Below are 27,990 nucleotides of genomic sequence, written 5' to 3'. Positions count from 1 at the left end.
CAAATTGGCTTTTCTGTTTAACATTTTGCAGTGGGTTAAAAAATAAAGTCCTACTTTCAAAATAACTTGGTATGGGGATAATTATGCAGTGATCTGACATAGAGTAACCTTATGAAAGTTTACATCAAGTACAAATGAATTCAATTTCTTCAGAATAAAACATAAAATAAAAATGCATAAGATTGTGAGCTGTCTTGACTTCAGAAACAAAATGATGTATTGATACATATTTGCTCTGTTGAATATCAAATTTATAAAATATTTCTAAAAGGCAAAGTTTATATATAACTTGAAACTGTTCACCAAAACATGATTGATACAGAAAATAATTGTTCAGGAATAAAGTTGTCAAATAAATAAAACATGTGAATTCTGTAAGGGAAATAACTCATAAATAAGGATTTCAAAAGAAAACTAAATAAAAATAATAGTGAATACAGGAGGAAGACTATAAACACAGCATACATTTCAACATAAAAAAAGAGTTTAGTCTAATATGATTCACTAACGAAATAAGAGATCATTGCATTAACTACCACATAAGAGCTGTATATGTGAGTTTTCAGATGCTGAAGAATAAAACACCTTTAAATATGTTGTTTAATTTAATAAACAAAGAAGCTAGTTTTTACGAAGGTTTTTGTCTCCTACTATAGGTTTTGTCCCTTACATAATGAAGTGAGTTCTTTTCTGGCCTTAATAATATGATGTAGCACTTGGGAGCAAAGATGATACCTAAGAGTGATATACTGGAAGCCAATATAGAGAAAACTTCCATAGCCACCATGATCTTTCCTTTTGTGCTGTGGTAGACAGGGAGAAATGTGACCCAGACACTGCAAAACACCAGCATGCTGAAAGCCAGAAACTTGGCTTCATTGAACGTATCAGGCAGATTTCTAGACAAAAAAGCCATAAAGTAGCTCCCTAGCGCTAGTGTTCCCAGGTATCCCAGGATGCAGTGGAATGCAATAGATGAGCCTTTGTTGCAAATGAGGATGATGTGTCCATGCTCTGAGTGAGCATCTTTATCAATAAATGGAGGAGAGGTTGTCAGCCAAATTCCAGAAAGAGCAACTTGGATCAGGGTGCAGATGGGAATAATGTAATTAGGGGCTCTTGATATCAGTAGCCATCTCCTCATTTTTCCTGAAGCAGTGATCTTGAAGGCTATCACTACAGTGATAGTTTTGGCCAACACAGTAGAAAGAACCCCAGTGAAGAGAAGTCCAAAAATGTTTTGCTGCAGGATAAAGGATGCTGTGCTAGGACAGCCAATGAAGAGCAAGGGACAGAGAAAACAGAGGAACAGAATGATCAGCAGGGTGTAACTGAGAGCTAGGTTATTGGCCTTGACAATTGGGGTGTCTCTGTTCTTCAGAAACACCACAAGAACAACAGCTGTGAGTGAGGAAAAGCTCAGGGACATGAAGCTGAATGCCTTCCCCAAGGGTTCATCATATGCCAAAAATGTAACAGACTTCTCTAGGCAGTGGATCTTCTCTGTGTTTGCATAGTGAGTTTCTGGACACTTCACACACTGATCCATATCTATAGAAATGGAGGTTATAGTGAGTGCATACTCTGGTTTTCCCTTTTATTCTAAAGCATTTCCAGCACACTGCACTGCAATCATAACAATTTTGCTTTGTTTATGATGCAAATATAAAAACACTTTCCAGATAATATGTCTCAACTCAATTTTCTTTTACTTCATTCTGACATGAATCAAACAGCCCAAATGCTTCTTCCTTTGCCTTTACACACATGGTCCTCTTGCATTTAGTGACACAGTTCTATCTGTTTTCAAAAAAATCAGAACACTACCTAACTTTGCTCTGACATGCCTCTTTATTACTACAGCTACATTCATAAGAGGATATTGGACTTGAATCCAGTAAGAGAGCATCATTTGGAATCTAAATCTTATAATGAAGTTCTCCTATACATGTCCCAAATATACCTACATTCATAAAAATCAAGTCAAACAAATCCATTCAAATCCATACTGTTCCCTAAGTTTCCCCATTCTCTGAAAGAATTTTAGTGAATTAGTAGTCTGAAATTCTTGGAGCCTTAAAAGGTTTCACCTGTGACACAGTTCTCATAACTCTGTACAATACTAGGTATGTAACACTAGATACAGAACTTCTCATATATTCCTACGCTTATTGAACAATGTTGGAACACTGTGTCCCTGAAAGATTGTCAATTTATCTTAGATTGTAATGCTCACTTATAGATTTTTGCCTTATATTCATTATGTTAATATATCTGCAATTCTATAAACCCATTAATTTGAATATATCTGATTCTTTATACATCATCACATTACCAGTTATATTCCATATATAGAACATTATGATCTTGATTTTCTTTAACAGAGAAATAAAGAAAGGCCCATCAAACTAAACAAAGCAACAATGAAAAACCTCACTCTTCTTTTTTTAATTTTTTTTATCTTTATTAGCTTGAGTATTTCTTATTTACATTTTGATTGTTATTTCCCTACCCCGTTTCCAGGCCAACATCCCCCCAACCCCTCCCCTTCCCTTCTATATGGGTGTACCCCTCCCATCCTCCCCCCATTACCACTCTCCCCCCAACAATCATGTTCACTAGGTTAAAAACCTCACTCTTATGCTCATGTACAAACACACTAGAAAAAATATAAAGTTGTAAACCAAAGTATAAGGAAAAAGTCCAATACCTCCAAAAGAAGTCAGGAGAACAGGTGTAGGCTACACTACTCAGAAAAACAGAGCTTGCTGCACCAAGCTGGCTATGAGAAGTGCTGCTCTTAAACCGTTCAGAGAATTCCTTCTGAATCAGAGGTCAGGCAGGTCCCAAGAATATTCAGGCCATGAAGACCAGCAGACCAAAGAAGAAACAGAAACCAAGGAGCAAAAATCAAGTGCAGAAAAGAGCATTGAGACTTATAATGGTCCCAAACACAGACACTTAAAAACAATCAACAATAGTTTGGGCAACATGCCACTACCAGAGTCCATCTACTCCAAGACAGTAATACTGGAATATTTCAACACAGCTGAAGCACAAGAAAAAAGTTTATGAAGATGATTCTGTCCTTAAAGCAGAAATGAGATAAAAAAAATCCCCAAAAGAAATAGAGTAAAGACAGATATATATGGAGGAAATAAAAAAAAAAATCCTGAAACGAAAACTGAGAAATACACTCCCATTCCAGCCTGCAACCTCTGCCAGGCAGATGATCAGCTCGTTTACTCCTCAGAAGACAGCATAGTCTGAAGGTCTGCTGCAGCCAAGGCAAGAGATAACCTGAGTACATGCCTGGCTATAGAACCCACAGTCTGAAGACTTCAGAGGATACCTGCAGTAACCCAGGGACACAGAAGGCAGTCTTCAGACAGTAACACCCAGGCCACTTAACACCAGAAATAATCAGATGGCAAGAGGCAAGCACAAGATCATAAGCAACAGAAGACAATATACTTTGCCACCATCGGAACCCTCTTCAATCATGACAGCAAGCCCTGGATAACACAACACACCTGAAAACAATAATGGTACCTTAAAATCCTATCTCCTGAGGATGATAGAGTCCTTTAAGGAGGATATAAATAATTTACACTAAAAGAAAAACAGGAAAACACAGTAAACTAGTAGAAGTTCTTAAAGAGGAAACAAATAAACCTCTTAAAAAGTACAGGAAAACACAATCGATTGGCTTAAAACATTGAACAAAGCAGCCCAAGGCCTAAAGATATAAGTGGAAACAATAAAGAAGGCAGAAATGGAAGCAGCCCTGGAAATGGAAAACCAAGGAAAGATGTTAAGATCTACAGATGCAAGCATTAATGACAGAATATAAGAGATACAAAAAGATTATCTCAGGCATATGAGATACCTTAGAAGATATTGACCCAGCAGTCAAGGAAAATTAAAAACGTAAAAAGCTCTTAACCTAAAATATCCAGTAAATCCAGGACAAAATGGGAAAAAAAATCTAGGAATAACAGGAAGAGAGTAAAGATTTCCAGCTCAAAGGACCTGAAAACATCTTCACCAAAATCATAGAGGAAAGCTTCCCCAACTGAAAGAAAGAGATGGCCATAAATGTACAAGAAGCCTACAGAAAAACAAGTAGATTGGACTAGATAAGAAAATCCTCTAGTCACACAATAATCAAAACACTGAATGCACAGAACAGCAAAAGAATATTAGATGCTGTGAGGGAGAAAAGCCAAGCAACATATAATGAAAGGCACACCAGAATTACACAGGACATCTCAACAGACACCCTAAAATCCAGAAGAGCCTGGACAAAGGCCATACAGACCCTAAAAGAAAACAAATGCCAGCCCAAGATACTATACCTGGCAAAATTCTCAATCATCATAGGTTGAGACACCAAAATATTCTAGGACAAAATGTTTAAACATATCTATCTATCACTTCAGCCCTACAGAGGGTTCTAGAGAGAAAATTCCAACACAAGGAAGTTATCTATACAAAAGAAAAAACAAGATATTGATCATCTCACAACAGAACCTAAAGGATAGAATCACACACACAATGCTATCTGCAACAACAAGCATAACAGGAACTAGCAATCATCTGTCTTTAATATCTCTCAATGTTAACATACTCAATTTCCCCAGTAAAGATACATAAGGTGAGACTGGACTTGCAAGCAGAGTCCATCATTTCGCTGCAAACAAGAAACACATTCCAATGACAAAGATAGTCATTACCTCAGAGACAAAGGCTGGAAAAAAGTCACCAAAGCAAATAATTCACACACACACACACACACACACACACACACACACACACACACAGAAACACACACACACAGAAACACACACACACACACACACACACACACACACACACAAACAAGCACACACAAACCAAAAACAAAAACAAAAAATAAGTGGGTATCTTCCTAATATCCAGTAAAATAGACTTTCAACCAAAAGTTAACAACTAAGATGGGGAAGGACACTTCATATTTATGAAAGCAAAAATCAACCTTAAAGGATACATACATTTATAAAAGGAACTTTACTAAAGATCAAAACACACATTGAACTGCACAATAATACAGGAGACTTCAACACCACACTCTTCACGAATGGACAGGTCATTGAAACAGAAACTAAACAGAGACACAGTGAAACTAACAGAAGATATGAACCAAATGGATTTAACAGACATCTGTATAACATTTCATCCTAAAACAAAAGAATATACCTTCTTCTCAGCACCTCATGGTAACTTCACAAAAATTGACCATATAATTAGTCACAAAATAGTCCTTAATAGATACAAGGATACTGCAATAGTCCCATGCATTCTATCAGATCACCATGAAGTAAGGCTGGTCTTCAATAACAATAAAAACAACAGAAAGCCCACATACACATGGAAGCTGAACAATGTTCTACTCAAGGACAACTTGGTCAAGGAAGAAATAAAGAAAGAAATAAAACAGTTATAGAATTCAAAGAAAATGAAGGCACAACATACCCAAACTTATGGGATATAATGAAAGCAGTGCTAAGAGGAAAGCTCATAGCTCTGAGTGCCTCCAAAAAGAAACTGTAAAGAGCATATATTAGCAGTTTGACAGCACAGCTAAAAACTCTAGAACACAAAGAAGCAAATTCACCCAAGAGGAGTAGACAGCAGGAAATACTCAAACTCAGAGCTGAAAGCAACCAAGTAGAAACCAAAAAGAACCTTGCAATGAATCAACAAAAGTAGGAGCTGATTCTTTGAGAAATCAACAAGATAGATAAATTCTTAGCCAAACTAACCAGAGGCAGAGAGACAGCAAACCAACAGCCAATATTAAGTTAAATAGAGAGATACTTGAATTAATCATATTAAAACGAGGAATAAGACAAGGATGCCCACTCTCCCCGTATCTATTCAATATAGTAATAGCTAGAGCAATTAAAACAACCAAAGGAGATCAAGGGGATACAAATTTGCCATGAAGAAGTCAAGGTATTTGCAGATGAAATGATCACATACATAAGCAACTCCAGAAATTTTACCTGGGTACTTCTACAGCTGAAAAACAACTTCAGCAAAGTGGCTAGATATAAAATTACCTCAAACAAATTAGTAGCCTTCCTTTATATATAATAAACTGGCTGAGAAAGAAAATAGGAAAAACATATCCTTCAGAATAGTCACAAATAGTATAAAATATCGCGGGGTAATTCTAACAAAACAGGTGAAAAGTATATATGACATTTACTTCTAGTCTCTCAAGAAATTAATTGCAGAGGACCTCAGAAATTGGAGAGATCTTTCATGTTCATGGATTAGTAGGATTAACATAATAAAAATGACCCTCCTACAAATAAGCAATCTACAAATTCCATGGTGAAATACCCATCAAAATTACAACACAATTCTTCACTGACATTGAAAGACAAATTCTCAATTTCATATGGAAAACCAAAGACCCCGGATAGAAGAAACAATTCTTTACAATAAAAGAATTTCTGAGGGAATCACCATCCCTGAATTCAAGCTATATACAGAGAAATGGTGATCTAAAAAAAAATACTGAATGGTATTGGTACAGCAACAGACACATTGATCAATGGAATGGAATTGATGACCCAGATTTAAAACCACACACTTATGGACACTTGATCTTTGACAAAGATACCAAAAAATATACAATGGGAAAAGAAAGCATCTTTAATAAATGATGCTGAACTTACTGGCAGTTAGTGTGCAGAAAAATGAAAATACATTCATGTTTGTCACCTTGCACACAACTCATGTCTATGTGAATCAAGGACCTCAACATAAAATCAGATATACAGAATCTAGTGGAAGAGAAATTGGGAAAGAGCAAGTCTTCAATTTACTGACAGGGGCAGGAGGTGTTTCTTACGGAGAACTCAGATGGCTCAGGCTCTAAAGTCAAGAATTTATAAGTGAGACCTCAAGAAACTGAAAGGCTTCTGTAAGGCAAAGGATATAGTCAATAGAATAAATCAAGTTACAAATTGGGAAAATTTTTATACTAACTCCACATCCAATGCCATGCTAATATTTAAAACACAGAAAGAACAAGTAGCTGCCCTCCTAAAAACCAAAAACTCAATCAAAAAAGGGTTATTGAATTAAACAGAGAATCCACAAAAGAGAAATCTCAAAAGGCTGACTTGAAGAAATGAGGAAAATCTTTAGTAATCAGGAAAATGCAAATCAAAATGACCCTGTGATTGTACTTAACACTAATCAGAATGGCTAAGAGAAAAAATTCAGGTGACATGTTGGAGAGAATATGTAGAAAGAGCAACAGTCCTCCTTTGTTGGTTTGACTGCAAACTAGTACAACCTGGAGATCAATCTGGAGATTCCTTAGAAAATAGGAAATTTATTTACCTGAAGTCCCAGATGTACAACTTTTGGGCATATGCCCAAATGATGTTCCACCATCTCACAAATGCACATGCTCCACTATATTTACAGAAGCCTTATTTATCATAGCCAGAAGCTGAAACAACCCAGATGTCCCACAAAGGAGGAATGTCTACAGAAAATGGGGTTCATTTACACATGCAATACGATTCAGCTATTAAGAATGAGAATATCATGAGTTTTTCTGGCAAATAGATGGAACTAGAAAATATCATCCTGAGTGAGGTAACTCAAGCACAAAGGACAAGTATCATATGTACTCACTGATAAGTGGATTTTATCCCAAAAAAGTACAGAATAATACAATCCAAAGAACTCAAGAAAGTTAACAAGCTAGAGGTTGGGGATTTAGCTCAGTGGTAGAGCGCTTGCCTAGGAAGCACAAGGCCCTGGGTTCAGTCCCCAGCTCCGGAAAAAAAAAAAGAAAAGAAAAGAAAAAAAAGAAGAAGAAGAAGGTTAACAGGCTGAAGGGCCCAAGTGAAGCTGCTTCAATTCGACTTTGGAGGAACAGAAAAGTAGAGAGTAAAAGGAGGGCATAACAAGGTTGGAGATCAGAATGGACAGGAAATTGGGGAATGTAATCAGTTACTATGGGCATAAGATTGAAATTCTGAGGGCCAGCAGCATGAATGAAAATATTCAATTTTGGGAGGTGGGAGATAGGAGGTGGTGAGACCCTCTAGAATGTACCAGAGACCTAGGAGGTGAGAGACTCTCAGGACTCAAAGGGAGTGACCTTAGATGAAATATTCAATAGTGGGTAGAGGGAATTTGTAGACTTCACCTCCAGTAGAAAGACAGGGCATCAACCAGAGCAATTGGATTTCCATCCCGCAGTCACATACACAGAAATGTTCCTGTCTAATAGAACTTCAGGGACAAAAATTAAGAAGAGACTGAGGGAGAGGAGGTCCAGCACATAGTGGGACTCATCTTAAGATGATGCTCCAAGGCCTGACACTATTATAGATATTATGGTATACTGACAAACAGGAGCCTAGAAGGCCTGCCTTATGAGAGGTCAAACAAGTAGTGTACTGAGACAGATGCAGATACTTATATCCACCCAATATCTCAAGTCAACAACCTTTGTGTTTGAATGAGGGAAAGACTGGAAGAAGTTGAAGAGGAGGGTGACCCTACTTGAAGACCAGCAGTCTCAATTAACCTGGACCCCCAAGATTGCTTAGGTACTAAGCAACCAACCAGGAAGCCTACACCAACTGGTCTGAAATGCCAGACCCCTATAGAACAGAGTATTTCTGGCTCTGGTCTCAGTGAGAGAAGAAGCATCTAACCCTTGAGATACCTGAGACCCCAATGTGTGTGTGTGTGTGTGTGTGTGTGTGTGTGTGTGTGTGTGTGTGTGTGTGTGTTCGTGTGTGTTGGTATATCTTGTTGAAGACAGGGGAGGAGGAATGGGATAAAGATCTGTAGGAGAACAGAATGGTAAGTGGTATAAGGAGTAGACTGAAAAAAAAAGATTAAAGGTAAAAAAGAAAGAATGCCAAGAAGCAAACAAACACATATACGTACAAATTGGCAAAGGAAATTGTTCAAGGACAGAAAGTGGAAATAAAGCAATAGAGAAACCACAAAGAGGGATTTCTGGAAATGAAAATTAGGTAAGTGAACAGGAGTTACAGGTGCAAATATCACCAACAGAATGCACAAGATGGTATAAAAGAATCTCATGGGTTGAAGATTTGATAGAAAAAAATAAATGTATTGCTCAAAAAGGATATTCATCTAAAAACTCCTAACACAAAACATCTAGTAAATCTGGGACATTGCAAAAGACCAAACCTAAAAGTAATAGATATACAAAAAAAAGATTTCCAGCTGAAAAACCCAGCAAACACATTTAACAAAACTACAGAGGATTGTATCATTGCATAACCTGAGATTTGGGGCTAATATCCACTTATCAGTGAGTGCAAACCATGTGTTTTTCTTATGATTGGGTTACCTCACTTGGGATGATATTTTCTACTTCCATCCATTTTCCTATGAATTTCATGAAGTCATTGTTTTTCATACCTGAGTAGTATTCCGTTCTGTAAATGTACCACATTTTATGTATCCTTTTCTCTCTTGAGGGACACCTGGGTTCTTGCCAGCTTCGGGCTATTATAAATAAAGGTGTTTTGAACATAGTGCTTTGAAATAGCTTGTTTTATTTTGCATCATCTTTTGAGTATATGCATAGGAGTAGTATAGCTGGGTCCTTGGGTAGTACTATATCTGATTTTCTGAGGAAACTCCAGACTGATTTCCAGAGTGGTTGTACCTGCTTATTATCCCACCAACAATGGAGGAGTATTCCTCTTTATCCACATCCTAATCAACATCTGTTCTCACCTGAGTTTTTTTTTTATCTTAGTCATTCTGACTGGTGAGAGGTGGAATCTCAGTGTTATTTTTATTTGCATTTCGCTGATGACTAAGGCTGTTAAACATTTCTTTAAGTACTAAGGTCATCCAGACACTGTCCTAACTGGGGATCCAGCCCATATACATATAGCCACCAAATACAGACAATATAACTGATGCCAAGAAGTGCATGCTGAGAGGAGCCTGAAATAGCTGTCTCCTGAGAGGCTTTGCCAGAGCATGACAAATACAGAGGCAGATACTCACAGCCAACCATTGAACCAAGAAAAGGGTTCCCGATTGGATGAGTTAGAGAAAGGATTGAAGAAGCTGCAGATGTTTGCAATCTCATGAAAACAAAAATACCAACCAACCAGAGCTCCCAGGGACTAAACCACCACCCAAAGAGTACACATAGACCCTAGGCTCTACCTGCATATGTAGCAGAGGATGACCTGGTTAGGCACCAGAGGGAGGAGAAGCCTTTGATCCTGCCAATGCTGGACTCCCCAGAGTAAGGGAATGTCAGTGCGGGGGAGGGGGCAGGGAAGTGGTTGGGGGATGGGAAATGGTGGGCAGATGGAGGAAACAACCTCTTAGAAGAAGGGGGTTGGAGATGGGATAGGGGTTTATGGAGGGGAGACTGGGAAAAGGATACCATTTGAAATTTAAATAAAAATATCCAATAAAAATAAAGAAAATATATTGTAGAGGAATGACTTTCTAACCTTAAGAAGGTTATAAATATAAAAGAAGTTTGCAGAACATCCAGTGATTTGATGAGAAAAGGAAGTTCCCAAGCCACATAATCATCAAAACACTAAATGTACAGAAGAAAGATTATTAAAAGCTTCAAGAGATAAAGACTCAATAATGTATAATGGCAAATCTATTAACATTACCCCTGACTTCCCAAAGGAAATCCTAAAAGCTAGAAGAGCTTGTAAAGATGTCTTGCAGACCATAAGATACCACAGACGCTAGCCCATACTACCACAGCTAACAACTCTTTCAATCACTATATATGAAGAGATCAAGATATTCCATGTCAAAATCAAATTTCAACAATATCATTTCACCATCCAAGCCATAAACAAAAGTAGTAGAATTAAAACTCCAACCTAATGAGGTAACTCTACTCAAGAATACAAAAGAAATAAATAATTTCAATAATACTCTAAAAGCCAGAAGGGGCTACAGAAATGTTCTGCTGATTCTTGGGAGATGACAGATGCTAGTCAGCAAAATTTTTATTCCCCATAGATGGAGAAACAAGGTATTTCATGAAAAAGTCATATTTAAACTATATCTATCTATTAATACATCCCCATAGAAAGTTCTAGAAAAAAACTTCAATACAAGAAGATTAACTTGTGAAAACACAAGCAATAAATAATTTCACATCAGCAAAACTGAAGGAAGGGAAAACACACACACACACACACACACACACACACACACACACACCACTATTACCACCTCTAAAATATTAGGAATTAACAATCATTAATCATCAACATGTATTAAGATTTATGACTCAATTTCCTAATAAAATGGCACAGGTTAATAGAATGAATATTAAAACAATATCCATCCTTCTATTGTTCACAAGAAATACATCTGAACATCAAATATAGGCTTTACCTCAGAGTAAATGTTTGCAAAAGTTTTTATAAGCAAATGGACCCAAGAAGCAAGCAGGTATAGCTATTCAAACATCTAACAAAATAGACTTAAAACTAAATTTAATCAAAGAGATGGAGAAAGACATTTTATGTTCATCAGAGAAAAAAATATACCAAGATGATATTTGTGATGAGCGCCCACATCTGTAAAATAAACATTATTGAAACCTAAATCACATATTGAACCTCACACACACATTAATAGTGAGAGAATTAAATATCCTACTTCACCAATTAATAAAAATTAACAGAGAAATAATAAATTAAAAGACATTATGGATCCAAATGACCAGATGGATATCTACAGAACATTTTACTCAAAAAAAAAAAAAAAAACACACCTTTTCTCAGCACCTCATAGAACATTCTCAAAAATTGACCACATACTTGATCTCAATGTAAGTCTCAACATATTGAAGAAAACTGAAATACACTCCTGTATCCAATCAGACCACCATGATTAGAGTTAGACTTCAACAACAACAGAAATAGTTTAAGTCCTATAAACTCATGTTGCTTTGTCATATCAATAGAAAAAAGCTAAGTCAAAATGCATGGTGAAATGTAGCACATTACTTTGTTGTAGATAGAGTGGTTTTCTGAAGTCAGTCATAACTACAATGTTTGAAGAACACAAAGCAGGTATGAATTTCAATGTTAAGCGTGAATTATTTATGTTAGAAAATGTACTGTAACCTGTGACATTTGGAAGGGTGACATTTTTAATAAAATTCATTTTTAACTGAACTGATTGCAGCTCACTTACAGATGTTTTCCTTTTGCTTAGATATTGCAGATGTCGACAGGTTTGAATGTCTTCTTCATGACTGAGACTTACCTGTCTCATTGGAAACCTCATTCTCTGAACAAGGAATGCAGTCAAAGCAACAGGCAGCCTTGTGGTGGGTTTTCCTGAATCCAGGATGACAGCTCTCACTGCATACAGACTGTGGAATCTGGGAATACAATGTGTAATAGCAAATTGTCAGGTTTTTAATGGAATCTCCAATAGAGTGGTTTTGAAACCATTAACTTGTTTATGTCAATTTCTCTAAATGCAGATAGTTGAATTGTAGTTAATATTAATGAATCATTCACAAGCTCATATGGAAAATGCTTGACTCTAATAACATGAATTTGTTAGTAAATTGTTGAAAGCTCTTGAGTTGAGTCATGAAAGTAAAATTTTAGGTTGTTGGCATCATATCTTGGTATGATCACAAGCCTACTGCCTCTTTATTCTTTAATACAAACACAAATCATTTTTCCTATGGTAAAAAGTTATTCTTATCAATTCATAGGTTTTAGAAACATTATAGAAAGCAATGTAAGAGAATTATGGGAAAAGTTGATTTTAGATTAGATTACTGGAGTTCAAAAGATCATCTCTAGTAGTGGGTGACCCTGATTTAATGGTCATGGTTCCTGAGTAAATGAAAGGCCAAAAGGATGGTAGCAGCAGCACTGAACAGTCTGTGCACCCTGATTGTTGATGTAATGTGAGTCATTGCCTCCACCACTAAGAATATAGCTTCCTCCATTGATAGAATATACTCTCAAAATGTGAACCAAGAGAAAACCTCCGATATTGTTTCATTAGGTAGCATTTTTGAAACAGCAGAACAAACCACTAACACAGCTACACATTCTAATCTTGCTTTTCTGTCTTGAAAGGAGCCTAGAAGCAAAAGCCCAACTGACCATGAACTGAAAATTTCCAAGCTGGAATCAAATAAATATTCTGTCAGATGATCTCTGATGATGATGAAAATCATGCTGAAAAGATTCCGTATTTATAGAATTAAGTAAAGGAGCTGGTGCCATTAAGTAGTTCATTAGTCCAAATTAGGTGTTAAGATAACTCTTTTTAGTGTCTATATTATCTTTCTATGAATGGGTCCTGTTTGAGCAATGAAGTCTTGACACTCAGAGATATATTTTTGATTTTTACATACGAGCCAACATACTGAAGTAGCTTGCAACCCACCTCTGTCAATCCTGTGGCCCATTGTATCATGTTTTGAGTTACAAACAAAGTCTGGCCCTCTAGAACACTTGCAGAAAATGTTCCTACATTCACAGTTAGCCCAAGACCTTTTGGAAAATTCCAGAAGTTGAAAATGTCATACTGTACATGTGATTTCCTTTTCTCATCCAGAACCACATTGTCTCCAGCAGGATTGATAAATTGTTTGTTCTTTAGAAAAGGGTGAAGCTAAAAGAGATGCATATGCTTATGTTACATAACTTACTGAGAATTTAACCAGAAGCAGAAATAGGAAACACCTCCTTTTTTTTCTTTTTTCTTTTTTCTTTTCTTTTTTTTTGGGGGGGGGGGGAGCCGGGGACTGAACCCAGGGCCTTGCACTCGCTAGGCAAGTGCTCTACCACTGAGCTAAATCCCCAACCCCTGAAACACCTCCTTTTGATTCTTAATATCTGGTATGAAAAGCACCTTTAATATAAGATCAATATCATCTAAGATATGATATCCAAGGATAATGAAAACATCATTAGACTTCTAAAGGTTACAGTCAGTTTCATTAAAAACTTTACAACCAAGTACCTCTAAATCATGACTGTGCATGGAGAAAATTCTCAGCTTCTTTGAAAATATAATCATACCCAACTAAATTTTGCAAACACTTAGAGTTTCATACTATAAAATGAATGATCTTATAAGTGATCATTTAAAAAACATAAGCATTTTAGAAGTGTTCAGGTACATTGTGATAATTTTTTTTTATTAACTTGAGTATTTCTTATATACATTTCGAGTGTTATTCCCTTTCCAGGTATCCGGGCAAACATCCCCCTCCCCCCTCCCCTTCCTTATGGGTGTTCCCCTCCCAACCCTCCCCCCATTGCCGCCCTCCCCCCACCAGTCTAGTTCACTGGGGGTTCAGTCTTAGCAGGACCCAGGGCTTCCCCTTCCACTGGTGCTCTTACTAGGATATTCATTGCTACCTATGAGGTCAGAGTCCAGGGTCAGTCCATGTATAGTCTTTGGGTAGTGGCTTAGTCCCTGGAAGCTCTGGTTGCTTGGCATTGTTGTACATATGGGGTCTCGAGCCTCTGTCTTGTCTGTTATTTGAAATCTCTGGAGTAAATGGAATTTTCATATTGAAATTTTTACCAAGAAAATATTGCATGGCCCTTTGAAATGCAACTATATATTGACTTAAAAGGGATTTTTCTTTGTACAGTCTCTCTTTCAGGTTTTCTCCAAAATAGTCTAAAGTATATATTGCAAATTTAGAGTGCATTTATAAAACCTTAGCGTGCAATGTTGCTTATGTCACAATACAACTGAAGTGTCATCACCTGCCAGGGGAAGAATGTCATTTCTTTTCCTTTTCCATGAGTTTGAAATTGATTGATAATCATCTCATGAAGGCTGTGGGCTACAACATACACAGCATTGTATACATTGTGACTCTCTTCAGTCATGGCCATTTCAAATATGTTCCCAGGCAAGAATCCCAAGGAGGCATTAGGCAAACAGTTTTGTGAAATTTTACAATCTTTCCTAAAAAATGAGCAATTGAAGAATGAGTGCCACAATACATGAAGATAAATGTCTTCTGGGTATTTGGAAGGATTGGCTGCCTGGATAAAATCTGTAAAATTAACAATTTCTTCATTGTGGTGTGAAAAAATAAGAGCCCCATGCAATGAATCTATCATGAAATAATCATCAAATCTGGAATTATCCCAGTGTGAGTTCAGAACCCAGACTTTCCCCATAGGTAACTTCTGTTTTATATTCACTATCAAGCTTAATAGAGAATCAGAGTCCCCATAAATGATAATCACATTTGATGATGATTCCAGGATCTGCACCTGATTTTTCCAGGATTTGGTCAAAAATGAACCCCTGCTGACAAGGATCATTTCCACAAATGCTATGCAGACTCCATTTTTATCCATCTCACTTCTCAAATCTGACAGTGTCTGGGCACCTTTGTCATCATCTATGATTAATAGCCCCACCCAGATCCACTTGAAATGAAGCATCAAAGATACAATGCCACGTGTCAGAGATGTATCCTTGGGGGCCACCTGGTACAGAGAAGAAAACTGTCTTTGTTCACTCAAGAGACTGTCAAAAGGCCCAAAAGTAAGCTGTAGGAAAAAAAATAAGAAAGAAAGAAAGAAAGAAAGGAAGAAAGAAAGAAAGAAGAAAGGAAGAAAGAAAGAGAGAAAGGAAGGAAGGAAGGAAGAGAGGAAGAGAGGAAGAGAGGAAGAAAGAAAATTGTCACACAGCTTATTTCAATTCTACAGTTAAAGTTTGAACACTGTATGAAAATCCATATTTGAAGATCAAACTTGACTTCCTATTAGTTGTCCAAAAAAGTACAGAAAATATTCCTTGGTTCAATAGTATGCTGTGCTGACTCTACCATTCATATTATAAGCTATAAAAGTATAGATGTACCATCAACTATATACACCATTTCCCTATCCATGAACATAATTAATTTTCCCTCATTTCCCTCACAGCATCCTAGCATGTCATCAAGTAGAGTTGACTCAATGTCCTATCTCATCACCCTCTCACCTGTGGAAATTTGTAAAGATCCAGCAGTGTCCCTATGTTTTCAGATATTGCCCATGATGGTCCTGTAAGTACAGCAGCTGAATTGCTCTTTCTTGGATTTCTGTAGTTAGGAATGACATGATCAGACCCTGACAGTGAGCCAAAGAGATTGGCTAGAATATTCCTTTGACCATGTGGGATATTGTGGACCTCAAATCCCAGGGATGTGTTGGGTAAAAGAAAGGGGTTGCTGTTGATCTCCTCAATGGCAAACTTCATGGCCAAAATACATTGGTAGTTCCTCAACTTAAACCTGGATAGAAAGTAGAAGAATATTAAGCATCATACCACATACCACATAATTTAGGTGCAATTTTAATGTAATTGCTTTTTCATTTTGAATGCATCTGTTTCCTAAACTCCATGTTTAAATATTTTACCAATATTTGGTGGTATTAAAACAGTAGTATTCTTTCTTCTTTTACTCAGAAATAGTTTATTTTCATACAATATATTCTAATTACAGTTTGCCTCCACCAACATTTCCCAGGTCCTCCTTACATCTCGTTCCACCAAAATCTACACCCATTCTTTCTTTCTGTTGAGAGAAAACAAAATGCATCTAAAATTATAATAAAGTAAACTATAAGCAAATAGCCAGAATAGTACAAAATAAATATGCAAATAAATAAATTAAAAATAATCAAAGAAAAGGACAAGGATGAAAAATACATAGAGATGTAGAGAAATACTTCTTTTCATATACAAAAAACCATTAAAAACAACAAAAACATAACACATATGCAAAAAACTTGTAATAAAAAATTACCCTTCAAAATTCTATTGTTGATTAATTTTGTTTTCTACTTACTCCTGAACATGGGCCCTGGTCTTAATAATAGTTTGCATACCCAATGAGAATTCTTTGGTGGAAACTAATTTTTGTATTTCCCACTGGGTTTGGAAAGGAACTAGTCATATTTTGGAGACAGCTTCTGAATTAAGGAAGGGGGCTTGTCTCCACTTCCCTTCTCAGCACTGGTACCTCATCTGACCTAAAATGATACAGGTCTTGTGCATCCTTTCATAGTCCCTGTGAGTTCATATGTCTTGTTATTTAGAAGCCCTTCTTTCCAGAGTGTTCTCCATCTTCTCTGTCTAGTAGAATTTTTACCTCATCTTTTGCATCATTACATGAGCCCTGAGTAAGTTTTATGAATTCATCCTGCTTCTTGAAAGTGTTATGACGATAGTTGAATGAGACATTGATCTACCTAAAAGAATGTTCTAAGGAGTCATTTTATTGCTACATACTTTAGCAAAACAATACTGTTTGGTTCTCCCCAAGGTCCATGGACTGTTTAGTTTTAGGTTTTTAGAAACCTGAGCCGTGTTGAATTCCATCTCAGGGAGGAGTGAACCTTAAATCTAGTCAGAAATTTCTTGGTTAGTCCCATAAGCTTTGTGCCAATATTGCACTATTGCATACTTGTATGTTGCAGCCAGAAAGCTGTTAATGATCAAAGGGTCTGTAGCTGGGGTGAATTGTACATTTCTCCTTTGATAGAGTGCAAAGTACTTTCCAGTACCTAGAATGCTACTCCATAGAAATAAAGGCTCTGGGAAGGCACTAGCTCAAATTCTTCGTGTCCAGTACATTGTATTGCTATCGTTTTCAACAGTAGTGCTTTCCTTAATTTTATATTGAACAACCAATAGCCTTGGCTGTAGTCTGAGTTGTTTGTATATTTCCATGAGGCTCATCTGGCCAACAACTCACCTAACCCATTCCCAGAACTGTAAGTTTCATTTTTTGATGAGAATAATAGTTGTGGCTTGGTCTCACGTGTTATTTGATGAATCCATTGAGATTTCTTTCAAAGTATGTATAAGTTTTTGAGAAGCTTCTACTATATTAAGTTTTCATATGACGAATATGGCACACAGTTTTGATTCTTTAGGATGTTGCAGAACCCTGAATGTGGACCTCTCAAGACCTTGATCTCCAAAATGGATCAATTCATTTTCTATGTACCCATGATTAATTCTGTCCATCAATTAGAAACAGGTCTTTCATTTTCTGGAATTCAACTTCATCTGCAAGTCACACACACACACACACACACACACACACACACACACACACACACACACACAAACAAAAAGAACAAAAAAAAAAAAACCCCACAAATGTTTCTTGATCAAGCCACCAGCTACTAAGACATTGTTAATTCATGAATACCCAGGTCATTCAACTGGATATCAGATGCCATTTCTATGATTAATTTTATGTGAGTGTTTGTGGGATATATGTACATAATTCTCTCTCTTCTCTCTTCTCTGTCTCTGTCTCTGTCTCTCTCTCTCTCTCTCTCTCTCTGTGTGTGTGTGTGTGTGTGTGTGTGTATCTATGCAAAAGGATGCTAGGCTTAAAACATTTACAGAAAGAATCATCATCATCCTTGTTTAATACCATGTCATTTTATAACTCACAGGACAGTTGGGATTCTCCTGCCTCTGTCCCTCATTTTATAAAGAGCAACAGGTTTACACATATGCAGTGCAATGCCCCTGCTTTTTTTTTCCTTTTTAACAAACAATCTGTAGATGTACATTCAGGTTTCACATTTTCACTGTAAACATGTAACCTTTTTATCTATTTACTCATTCACTAAATACTAGTCAATAGGGAAAAAGTAATATACGCTTTAACAACAAAATTTATACACATGGGGAACTATCATTATAGTTCACGCAAATAATACAATATCCATACATGTTAGTTTAATTAGGGTAGTACTTTGTAAAAAGTTAGCTTGAATTGTGTATCAAAGTTCATTCTTGTGTGACATATTTTTAGTAACTCATAAAAATGCAATATTATTTTCTTCATTTTTGGAAAGAACATTGGAAAGGGAGATAAATAACATCTTAAGTCCATAAGAAAACAAAACAATCTTGGATGATCCAGAGGAACCCTGTGTATTTAGTAATCTATGCTTTTTCTCAATGAACAGTGACAATCTAAAACCAAAAAAAAAAAAAAACCCAAGTATTATGATTTTTCTGATATAAGAGAAGTAGAGTTATGGGAAAGTGGAGATATTTGGAAGAAACAAAACAGGGCACCTTAAAACATAGGTGTGTGGACATGTTTCCCATTTTATATCCATGTATTTGATGCTTTGAGTTGAATTTACCATAGGATGAGAAACTAGGGATGAACCTCAATTTTCTGCCTGTCACTTTCTAATTACACCAAAATCATATTCAAGACAGTGATTTTTTTTTGCTCATTTTGCATTTTCTTTTCACTTCCATGATGAATCAGAAGATTCTAATTTTCTTCATATGTTAATTTGACCTATTAAACTATGAGTAACATCATTTGCATCTTTTGTGTATATTTATTTGGAAGAACTTTTTTTAAGATAGTAGATTGTATCGCGTAGATAGTATCTATTTTTAGATATTAGATTAATTCCTTACTATGAGACAATTAAGATTATAAAATATTAAATATTTATCATGATTTTCATCTAAACATATGAACACTAGGATTGAGAAGGTGCTCACTAAGGAAAGTGCTTGCCATTTCAACATGAGAAATTGATCTTGAACCCCAGTACTCATGTATCTCACAGTGAACACTGGTGAACACTTTTAGTTCCAGTTTAGGAGTTCAGGAGAAAAGTGGATCCCTACATCTTATTCTTCTCTTATTTAGCCATTATAGTCTACTCCCAAACAACGAGAGACCATCCTTGGAAATATGGCTGAGTCCACCTCAGGTCATTGATCAATAATATCTCTCAACACCATTGGCCTCAATATTCAGGTAAAAAGACACATGTTAACAGAATGTTTGCCAAAATAGGATCCATCATCCTGCTGTATAAAAGAAACATACTTCAACAATACAGATAGATATTACCTCAGAATATAGGGCCAAAATGTCTAAGCCAATAAACCCAAGAAGACAGCTGGAGTAGACAATCTAATATCTAATAAAATATGCTTGAAACCAAAATTAACCAAAGAAGTAAGGAAGGCCATTTCACATGCATCAAAGGAAACTTCTACCAAGATGATACCTAAATTCTGAACTTTTATGCCCCAAACACAGGGCACACACATTTGTAGAAAAAAAATGCTATAGAAAAATTGCACATGGAATCACATACTTTAGTAGTGGAAGACTTCAATCTCATCAATTGTCAGGACATTCATACAAAAACTAAATATTAAAATACAAAATTAACATATATTATGAATGAAATGAACCTAAAAGATATATATATATATAAATATATATATAATATTTCACCAAATCAACAAAAAATATACCTTCTTCTCAGCAACTAATGGATCCTTCTCCAAAATTGACCACATAGTCAGTCGCAAAGCAAGCATCAACATACACAAAAAATTGAAATACTGACTCATATCTTATCAGATAACCATGGATTAAAGCTGGGCTTCAACAACAACAGAAACATCATAAAGCCTACATACTCATGAAATTGAACAACTTTCTACTCCATGATCGCTGGTCATAAAAGAAATAAAGAAAGAGATTATAGAATTTCTAGAATTAAATGAAATCAAGGTACAACATACCAAAATTTATGGGACACAATGAAAGCAGTGTTAAGAGTAAAGTTCATAGCACAAAGTGCCTACATAAAATAGAAAATTCATATATAAGCAATTTAAAAGTACACCTGAGAGTTCTAGCAAGAAGAAGAAGAAGAAGAAGAAGAAGAAGAAGAAGAAGAAGAAGAAGAAGAAGAAGAAGAAGAAGAAGAAGAAGAAGAAGAAGAAAGCACACCAAAGAAGAATAGAAGACAGAAAATACTCAAATTCAGGACTGCAAAAAAATCAGTTGAAAACAAACAAATAAGCAAACAACCTAAAAAAAAAAAACATACAAAGTGTCAATAGAACAAAGAGTGAGTTCCTTTAGAAAATGAACATGATAGGCAAAACCTTAGACATATTAACCAAGAGACAGCATATACTATACTTTATTGTCTATCAGAATCACAGTACGAGAGTTTTTACCTGTTTTCTGATACTTTGGATTTTGACAAACTCTCTTGTTCTGACACGAACCTTCATTAACTCTTTCAAGACAAATCCCGCTGTCTGCCCATCCAACGTTTTGTCCTTGTATACAAACTCTTTCAGACAAATCTGTGTGAATCAAGTATTCTTGAACACATGTTCTCTCATTGAAATGTCAAATTATGAAATTATGCATTCTTACAGAAAATTGTCTTATCCACTCCCAGTAACTAAAATTTGTCCTTCACTCTGCAGCTTTGTGTGAGATTGCTCAACTCCCTTCTGCATACTGAGATTCAGTCTGGTCTGGGCTGAAACAGGTGTAGCCCATGCTTTCAAAATTGTGGTAAATACCTAAGTGCTACTGCTTTATTATGTCTAGATGTTTCCAGATATTCACCCATCACCTCTAGCTCTTACATGTTTTACGGTCTTTTGGAATTTTGTGAGTATAATAATGAGATATGATCCTTTCTTTGATGAACATTCTCTTGCCTCTTACTCTATGAACTTGCATTTGTTGTGCATCATTGTGTCTATCACTACCTATTCTAAAATAGTAGCTTCTATGAGTATAGCAATATTTACCCATATTTCATCTTAGGTCTCTGGATATCCAGCTTATTGGTCCTGAAACTTTAGGCAGTGTCATGGGTTTACTACTTCTCATAACATGGATCTCATGGTGGACCAATTACTGCTTGGGCACTTCCACAGTTTCTGTTCCACTTTTCCCGCAACACATATTAAATGTACGAAAATTGTCTAAGGTTTTTTGGTGTTGTTGTTTTTGTTTGTTTGTTTGTTTTGTTTTGTTTTTTGAGTGTTGTTGTTGTTGTTGTTGTTGTTGTTGTTGTTCTGGGCTGGTGTCCCAGTCCTTCCACTGGAATTCTTGCCGGGTTACAGGAGATACCCAGTTTAGGCTCCATATCTTTCATTATAACAGTCTTAGCAAGGGTCATGCTTATAGATTCCTGGAAGTTTTCAGTGCACTAAGTTTCTAGTTTGTCCCCAAGATGCCCCCCTCCATTCCAGTTGTCTCTTTCCATACATTCTCTTTCCATCTTCCACTGACCTGAGCCCTCCTGTGACATCCCAATCTTTTCTGGTATCAGAAAAGATTCATTTAGCAACTTATAGAAACGGATGCTGAGATCTAAAACCAAACATTAGGTGGAGCTTGAGAATCCTGTAAAAGAGGGGGTGGCACGATTGTAGAAACCAGAGAGGTGAAGGATACCACAAGAAAATCCATAGAATCAACTAAGCTGAGCTCATAGGGACTCAGAAAACCTGCACTCATGACCAAGAAGCCTTCATAGGATAGACTAGTCCCCTTGCATATATGTTTCAGTTGTGTATATAGTTTGATCTTCTTAAGGTACTCCTAACAGAAGGATCAGGATATGTCTGTGGTTCTTTTGATAGCTTTTGGGACCATTTTCTTAATACTGTGTTGCTAATAGTAGTAGTAGTAGTAGTAGTAGTAGTAGTAGTAGTAGTAGTAGTAGTAGTAGCAGTAGCAGTAGGAGCCTCTATGACAGGTGTTGGGGGAATCAATATGTATAATGATATATTGTTGGGATTCAGTTTTACATTGTATCAATGTAGAAGGATAATGGTAATTGTTTCTGTACTAAGGCCTGTATTTTGAGTAATTGTCAATTCTTGACACAACACTGGTGCAAGAGGTGGGTTTTGTCATGTCAAGCAGAATTTACTCCAATTATAGTATGAGCTATTAATCTCATGAAAACTGTCTTAGTTTGCTTCCTGTTTTTTTTTTCTTTTCTTTCTTTCTTTCTTTTTTTTTTTTGGTAAAACAGTGACCAAGTGAAACTTGGGGAAGAAAAGAATTATTTTGCCTACATGTCCATAAACATGGGAAACCATAGCAGGAATCAAAGTAGCAGCCTAGAAATAGGAATCTACCTTACAGAGACAACAATAAAGCAAATTTTCTAGCTCGCTGCTTGTGAATTTCTTAACCTGATTTCTAATATAGCACAGAACTACTTGTGCAAGGATGGCACCACACACAGTAGTCTAAGACCTTACACATCAATCAGTGATTGAGAAAATGCTGTGGAGTCTTGCCTACAGGCCCACCTTACAGAGTAAAACCTTCAATGAAGAATCAATCTTTTCATATTTGTCTAGATTTATGCCCAATCAGCACAGTGTTCTTTTTACTCTTGTACTAGGGGGCAAATCTTACCATATTTACTGTTGTAGTTCAAAAGGCTGATAGTTATATGGGGTTGGTGCTTACTTTTTTCCTCTGACAGTGTTCAGAGCATCTTCTCACATTGAAAAAGCTAGCCATCAAGGATGAAGCTCTAGGATCTAGTTCTGTTTGAATTTTCTGTATGCATCAACTCAAGTATGGATTTTCTTCTTCAATAGGGTCTTACCATTATGTTCTATAGAGCAGACAAGAGCAACAGTAATAATCTGTACTAGTTTGGTCTTACGTTGAGGTTCTTGATACACTGAACTCCTCATATGATAGAGTGCTAAAATCCAAAATATATAATAACACAGAAAAAACTAAATATCAACAAGACAAATAATTCAAATAAAGGCATGGTACAGAACTAGACAGAGAATTCTCATCAGAGTGAACTCAAATGATTATAAAACACTTAAAGAAATGTTTCACATCCTTAGCCATCAGGATAATGCAGTCAAAGTGAGTACTACTCAGTTATTAAAAACAATGGTTGCATGAAATTCTTAGGCAAATGGATGGAAGTGGAAAATATCATCTTGAGTGAGGTAACCCAGTTACAAAAGAACATTCATGGTATGGTATGCACTTGCTGGTAAGTGGAAATTAGCCTAAATTTTGGAATACCTAAGAAAAATTCACGGATTGTATGAAGCTCAAAAAGAAGGAAGACCAAAATGTGGATGCTTCAGTTTTTTTGAAGGGAGAACAAAATACTCATGGGAGGGACAAAGAGTGGGGCAGACTGATGCCAAGAGGTGCTTGCTGATAGGAGCCAGACATGGATATCTCCTGAGAGGCTCGGCCAGTGCCTTACTAATATAGATGAGGATGCCTGCAGCTAACCATTGGACTGAACAGAGGGACAAAAATGGAGTAGTTAGAGAAAGGACTGAAGAAGCTAAATAGAGAAATTCTGCAGTTATGTTACATTGCCAGACAATTCTAACACTATATGTAATATACTTCCTGCCTTATAAACGTCCAGATAAAGTTTCAGTGTCTCATGTTGTTTGTCCATTATGCACCTGGCAGCATTTAGTGAACCACCCACATAAAATATTGTTCTCAAAATATATTCAACATGTGAACATTCTGTACCAGAACCATTTTGTCCTCTATCAACCAATGGTTTATAAAATCATTGTTCGTTTCACATAGGATGAATTGTCATCTTCTACCCAAAAATAGTTACTGAGTTCATGATGGTAAATGAATGTGTATAAATATGAAGTATAGCTCAATCAATGCAAAACTTAAAGAAACTGCTGGAAATGATTTTAGAACAAAACAGGAAAGATGTGCCATATCTGAACATTAGAGTTTGAGAACTAATAAACATGTCTTTTACAACTAAATGTTTGTGTAATTTTGTACCTTCAGTATGAAATATCAGACCCATTTAACGTAGACAAGTTGTAAAAGGGTTTCAAGCAATCAAGAAATAGATATTTATGTCCTTTAATTAGAAAACTACTGAAAACTGAAAATTATCCACAGAAAAGTAGAAAATAACTTAAAGTTTCACTTTTTTCTTCTAATACAGAAAACTTTTCTAATTATTAATATACAAATGAATATATAACTGCTATAATGAAACTTGGACATACTAAGTACATGCTTAATCAACTATTTTTTAAGTTAGTGTGAGGGAAAAGCATTCTAACACACAATGAAAATGTCTTTTATTGGGGTTGGGGAATTAGCTCAGTGGTAGAGCGCTTGCCTAGGAAGCGCAGGGCCCTGGGTTTGGTCCCCAGCTCCGAAAAAAAGAACCAAAAAAAAAAAAAAAAAAGAAAAAGAAAAAGAAAGAAAAAGGAAAAAAAGAAAAAGAAAATGTCTTTTATTATTGCTTTGTAAGGAAATCAGCTACCATGCATGAAAGTTCTATAGTGTGTATGTGTAGTCTCATGAATTAATCTGCTTTAATCAGATGGTAGGCGTATTACATGTATTTTGAACCTATGAAATATTCATTTATTGTCATCTTAATTTTGACACCAAGAAAGTTAAATTCATTTATAAAATTAGACCACACCAAAATACATCATCAAAAATAATCTAGTTGCACTACTTTTGATCTTCTGTAGTTATTATGATTCAGTATAATTTTGCAGGTAAAATTAGAACATGAAGAAATTTAAATGAATAAAGAGAGAACAATTTCTCTTGGAAATGACATATAATGTCTCTTACACCTATTTAAAACATTTTATTAAATGTATGAACGCAATTGTGACCCTTGAAGTTTATATGCCTGCATGTGCCCCACCCTCTATTAAAAGTATATTTAAAAAATGTTGCCTAAATCAGACATGTTATTTTATAGCTTTCATAATCATAAATTCATTTTGGTTTTATTTCTAGCATCATAAGGTAATATATTGCACTTTTACTGCACTCTCTCCTTAGGTGTATTAAACAAGCCACAGAGGTCAATTTTCTAATTGAATTTAACTTTTTTGCTGTCAAAATTAAGAAGACAGGAATTAACTTTTATAGGTTCAAAATATACAAAACATGTCTACCACCTGAGTAGAGCAGATTAATTCATGGATCTATATGTAAATAAAAGTGTGGTTTTGCAAGCATGGGGTTGCTGAAGTACATCCTGAAGGACTCGGGGTGATAGACAGTGGTGCCTGAGCTGTCCAGACTGGAAAGCAATGGAGAAGAGGAAGAACATGGATACCATCAGCTCTAAAGCAGAATAGTCTCCATCTTAGTATGCATGGTGCAAATGTCTGGTAGATCATACCACTTTGTAATCTTATTTGAATTAATCAATGAACCCTGGAGCTAGTAGACTCTACCACAGATTATTATATTATTATATGTAAATTCCCTGCACTGAGTTTCTTATGTTCATTTCTGACTAAACAATTGCAATACCCTTAATTTCCAAAAGACATTCCCCACATGAACATTTGTATGATTCACTGATGAACTAAGGGTTTAACTGCTCATGCACATTTTAGCAAACACAATAATCCCACAGTGATAATAATCTGTCCTCAGTTCTATGTTTATTTTAAGTGAATTTTCATCTATTCTCTCCAACATAATTCCTGAATGTATTTCCATATTCTATTGTTGAATGGAGACTTGAGAGCAAGCTGAAATTCTCGTTTTCAGATACTTATTGGGTGGTTACCTACAGCAACTGACATTCTGCCTGGGATAAAATACACCTGTCTTCCTTTAAACACTGAAATGCATGATTGTTTCTCATTATCAGGATTTAAGAAAATCAAACATTTTTTGTCTGACTTTTGTCTTATATCTTATATCTTTGAGAATGTCTAGAAACATTTTTTCAGAGACCCAAGGAAAATCAGTATGTGCATAAAAGTTCATTCTTGACAGTGGACAAATACACATTGTCTATATATGGAGCAAATAAGTCAATGTTATCAGAGACTACAAATATTAAAAGTTAGATAAAGTTATTTCTAAAGCAGAGAGGAAGTCTCAATTCCTAAGTTTGACATTCCTGCTTCCAAGTCATTATCAGCACACAGAGACAACATTTGTCACTCCAGTGTCACACAAGGAAATTGCTTGAAAATAACCTCAGTCGCATTATCTGTTCTCATAGGAGTACAGCTATATTTGCAGAACCCCCTCAAATAGTCTATTAAACTTTTAGTATGTATTTATTTTCCTGTAGAGCTAACATTGAAAACATTCAAATTTTGAGGAGTTGTAGGCAGGGCAGATAATATGAGGGGATATAGGGTAAAAAGCTTAAACTCCTTTGCCTTTGAAAGTACCAGGTGAATCACCAAAAAGAAGCATTGCAAAAGGATGTAGAAATGGAAGAGAGAAAATGTCTTAAAGTGGTAAAATGTTAGAATAATGATGTTTGAATCTGTCCTTTTCCAGGCATAAGAATGTCAAATATTGAAACAGAATAAATAAATGTATAAAGGACTCACTCGATCATAAACTCTTTAGTAAATTTAGTCATCCTCCAATCAGTTGTTTTGTTGAGAGGGTAGGCAGCAAAAGGAGGGAAAAATCGAACAATCACCACGTTTCCTTTACCATTTAAGCGGTAATTCATCCTGACTAGGCACTCACTGCTTCTGTAGGAGCCTGAAAGAATTGGAATCTGCAGAAACCAAGAAATAGAAATCCATGAGAACTGCATATTAGCAAAATATCCACCTCTTTGTGAGGATGGTAAGGTAGACCCTGTAGGGTCCAGCAAATATGCATGTTATGTCTGCATGTTTGTTTACGATTTTATTGGTGACTGAAGTTATCACTTGAATAGTCCCAAGTTCTTTCTAAAATGACTCTTCACTCAACTCTCGAAATGCCCAATATTTTGTTCCCACAGGCTTTGAATCTGAGTTCCTGCATTCATTATGGTTAAAAAATATTTTTAAGGATTTTCTCCAGCCACAGGCAATTATGATTTCACAGAAGGCTACAGACATTCAATCCCAAGACCCAAAAGCCTTAGTGAATTCATCACAAATATGAACCAACAATCTACTCATGGGAAAGCTACTGATGATGATACAAACATGTTGCCTGTTACACCATATGATGTCATAGTAAATGAAATGGTAAATGGCAAAAGCAAGCCAGGTCAGGCCTGATCAACTCATGGTGACCAATAGCAGACATTGTGTTCTGTAGAAGTGGAG

General features: G+C 36.0%; 1 protein-coding gene across 1 annotated transcript; it reads right to left on the bottom strand.

The window, feature by feature from the left end:
- Positions 1-628: 628 nt before the first annotated feature.
- Positions 629-27,485, bottom strand: LOC134484881 (vomeronasal type-2 receptor 116-like). The gene is made up of 6 exons (XM_063280762.1): positions 27,271-27,485; positions 16,057-16,348; positions 14,820-15,620; positions 13,483-13,710; positions 12,334-12,451; positions 629-1,551 (listed from the first exon to the last, which is right to left on the bottom strand). Exons 1-6 carry the CDS (start codon positions 27,483-27,485, stop codon positions 629-631), a joined length of 2,577 nt encoding a protein of 858 aa, XP_063136832.1.
- Between the last annotated feature and the right edge of the window lie 505 nt (positions 27,486-27,990).

Source organism: Rattus norvegicus, chromosome 1, assembly GCF_036323735.1.
Source record: "Rattus norvegicus strain BN/NHsdMcwi chromosome 1, GRCr8, whole genome shotgun sequence".
Classification (NCBI taxonomy): Eukaryota; Metazoa; Chordata; class Mammalia; order Rodentia; family Muridae; genus Rattus; species Rattus norvegicus.
This window is presented reverse-complemented; position numbering and strand designations above follow the sequence as displayed.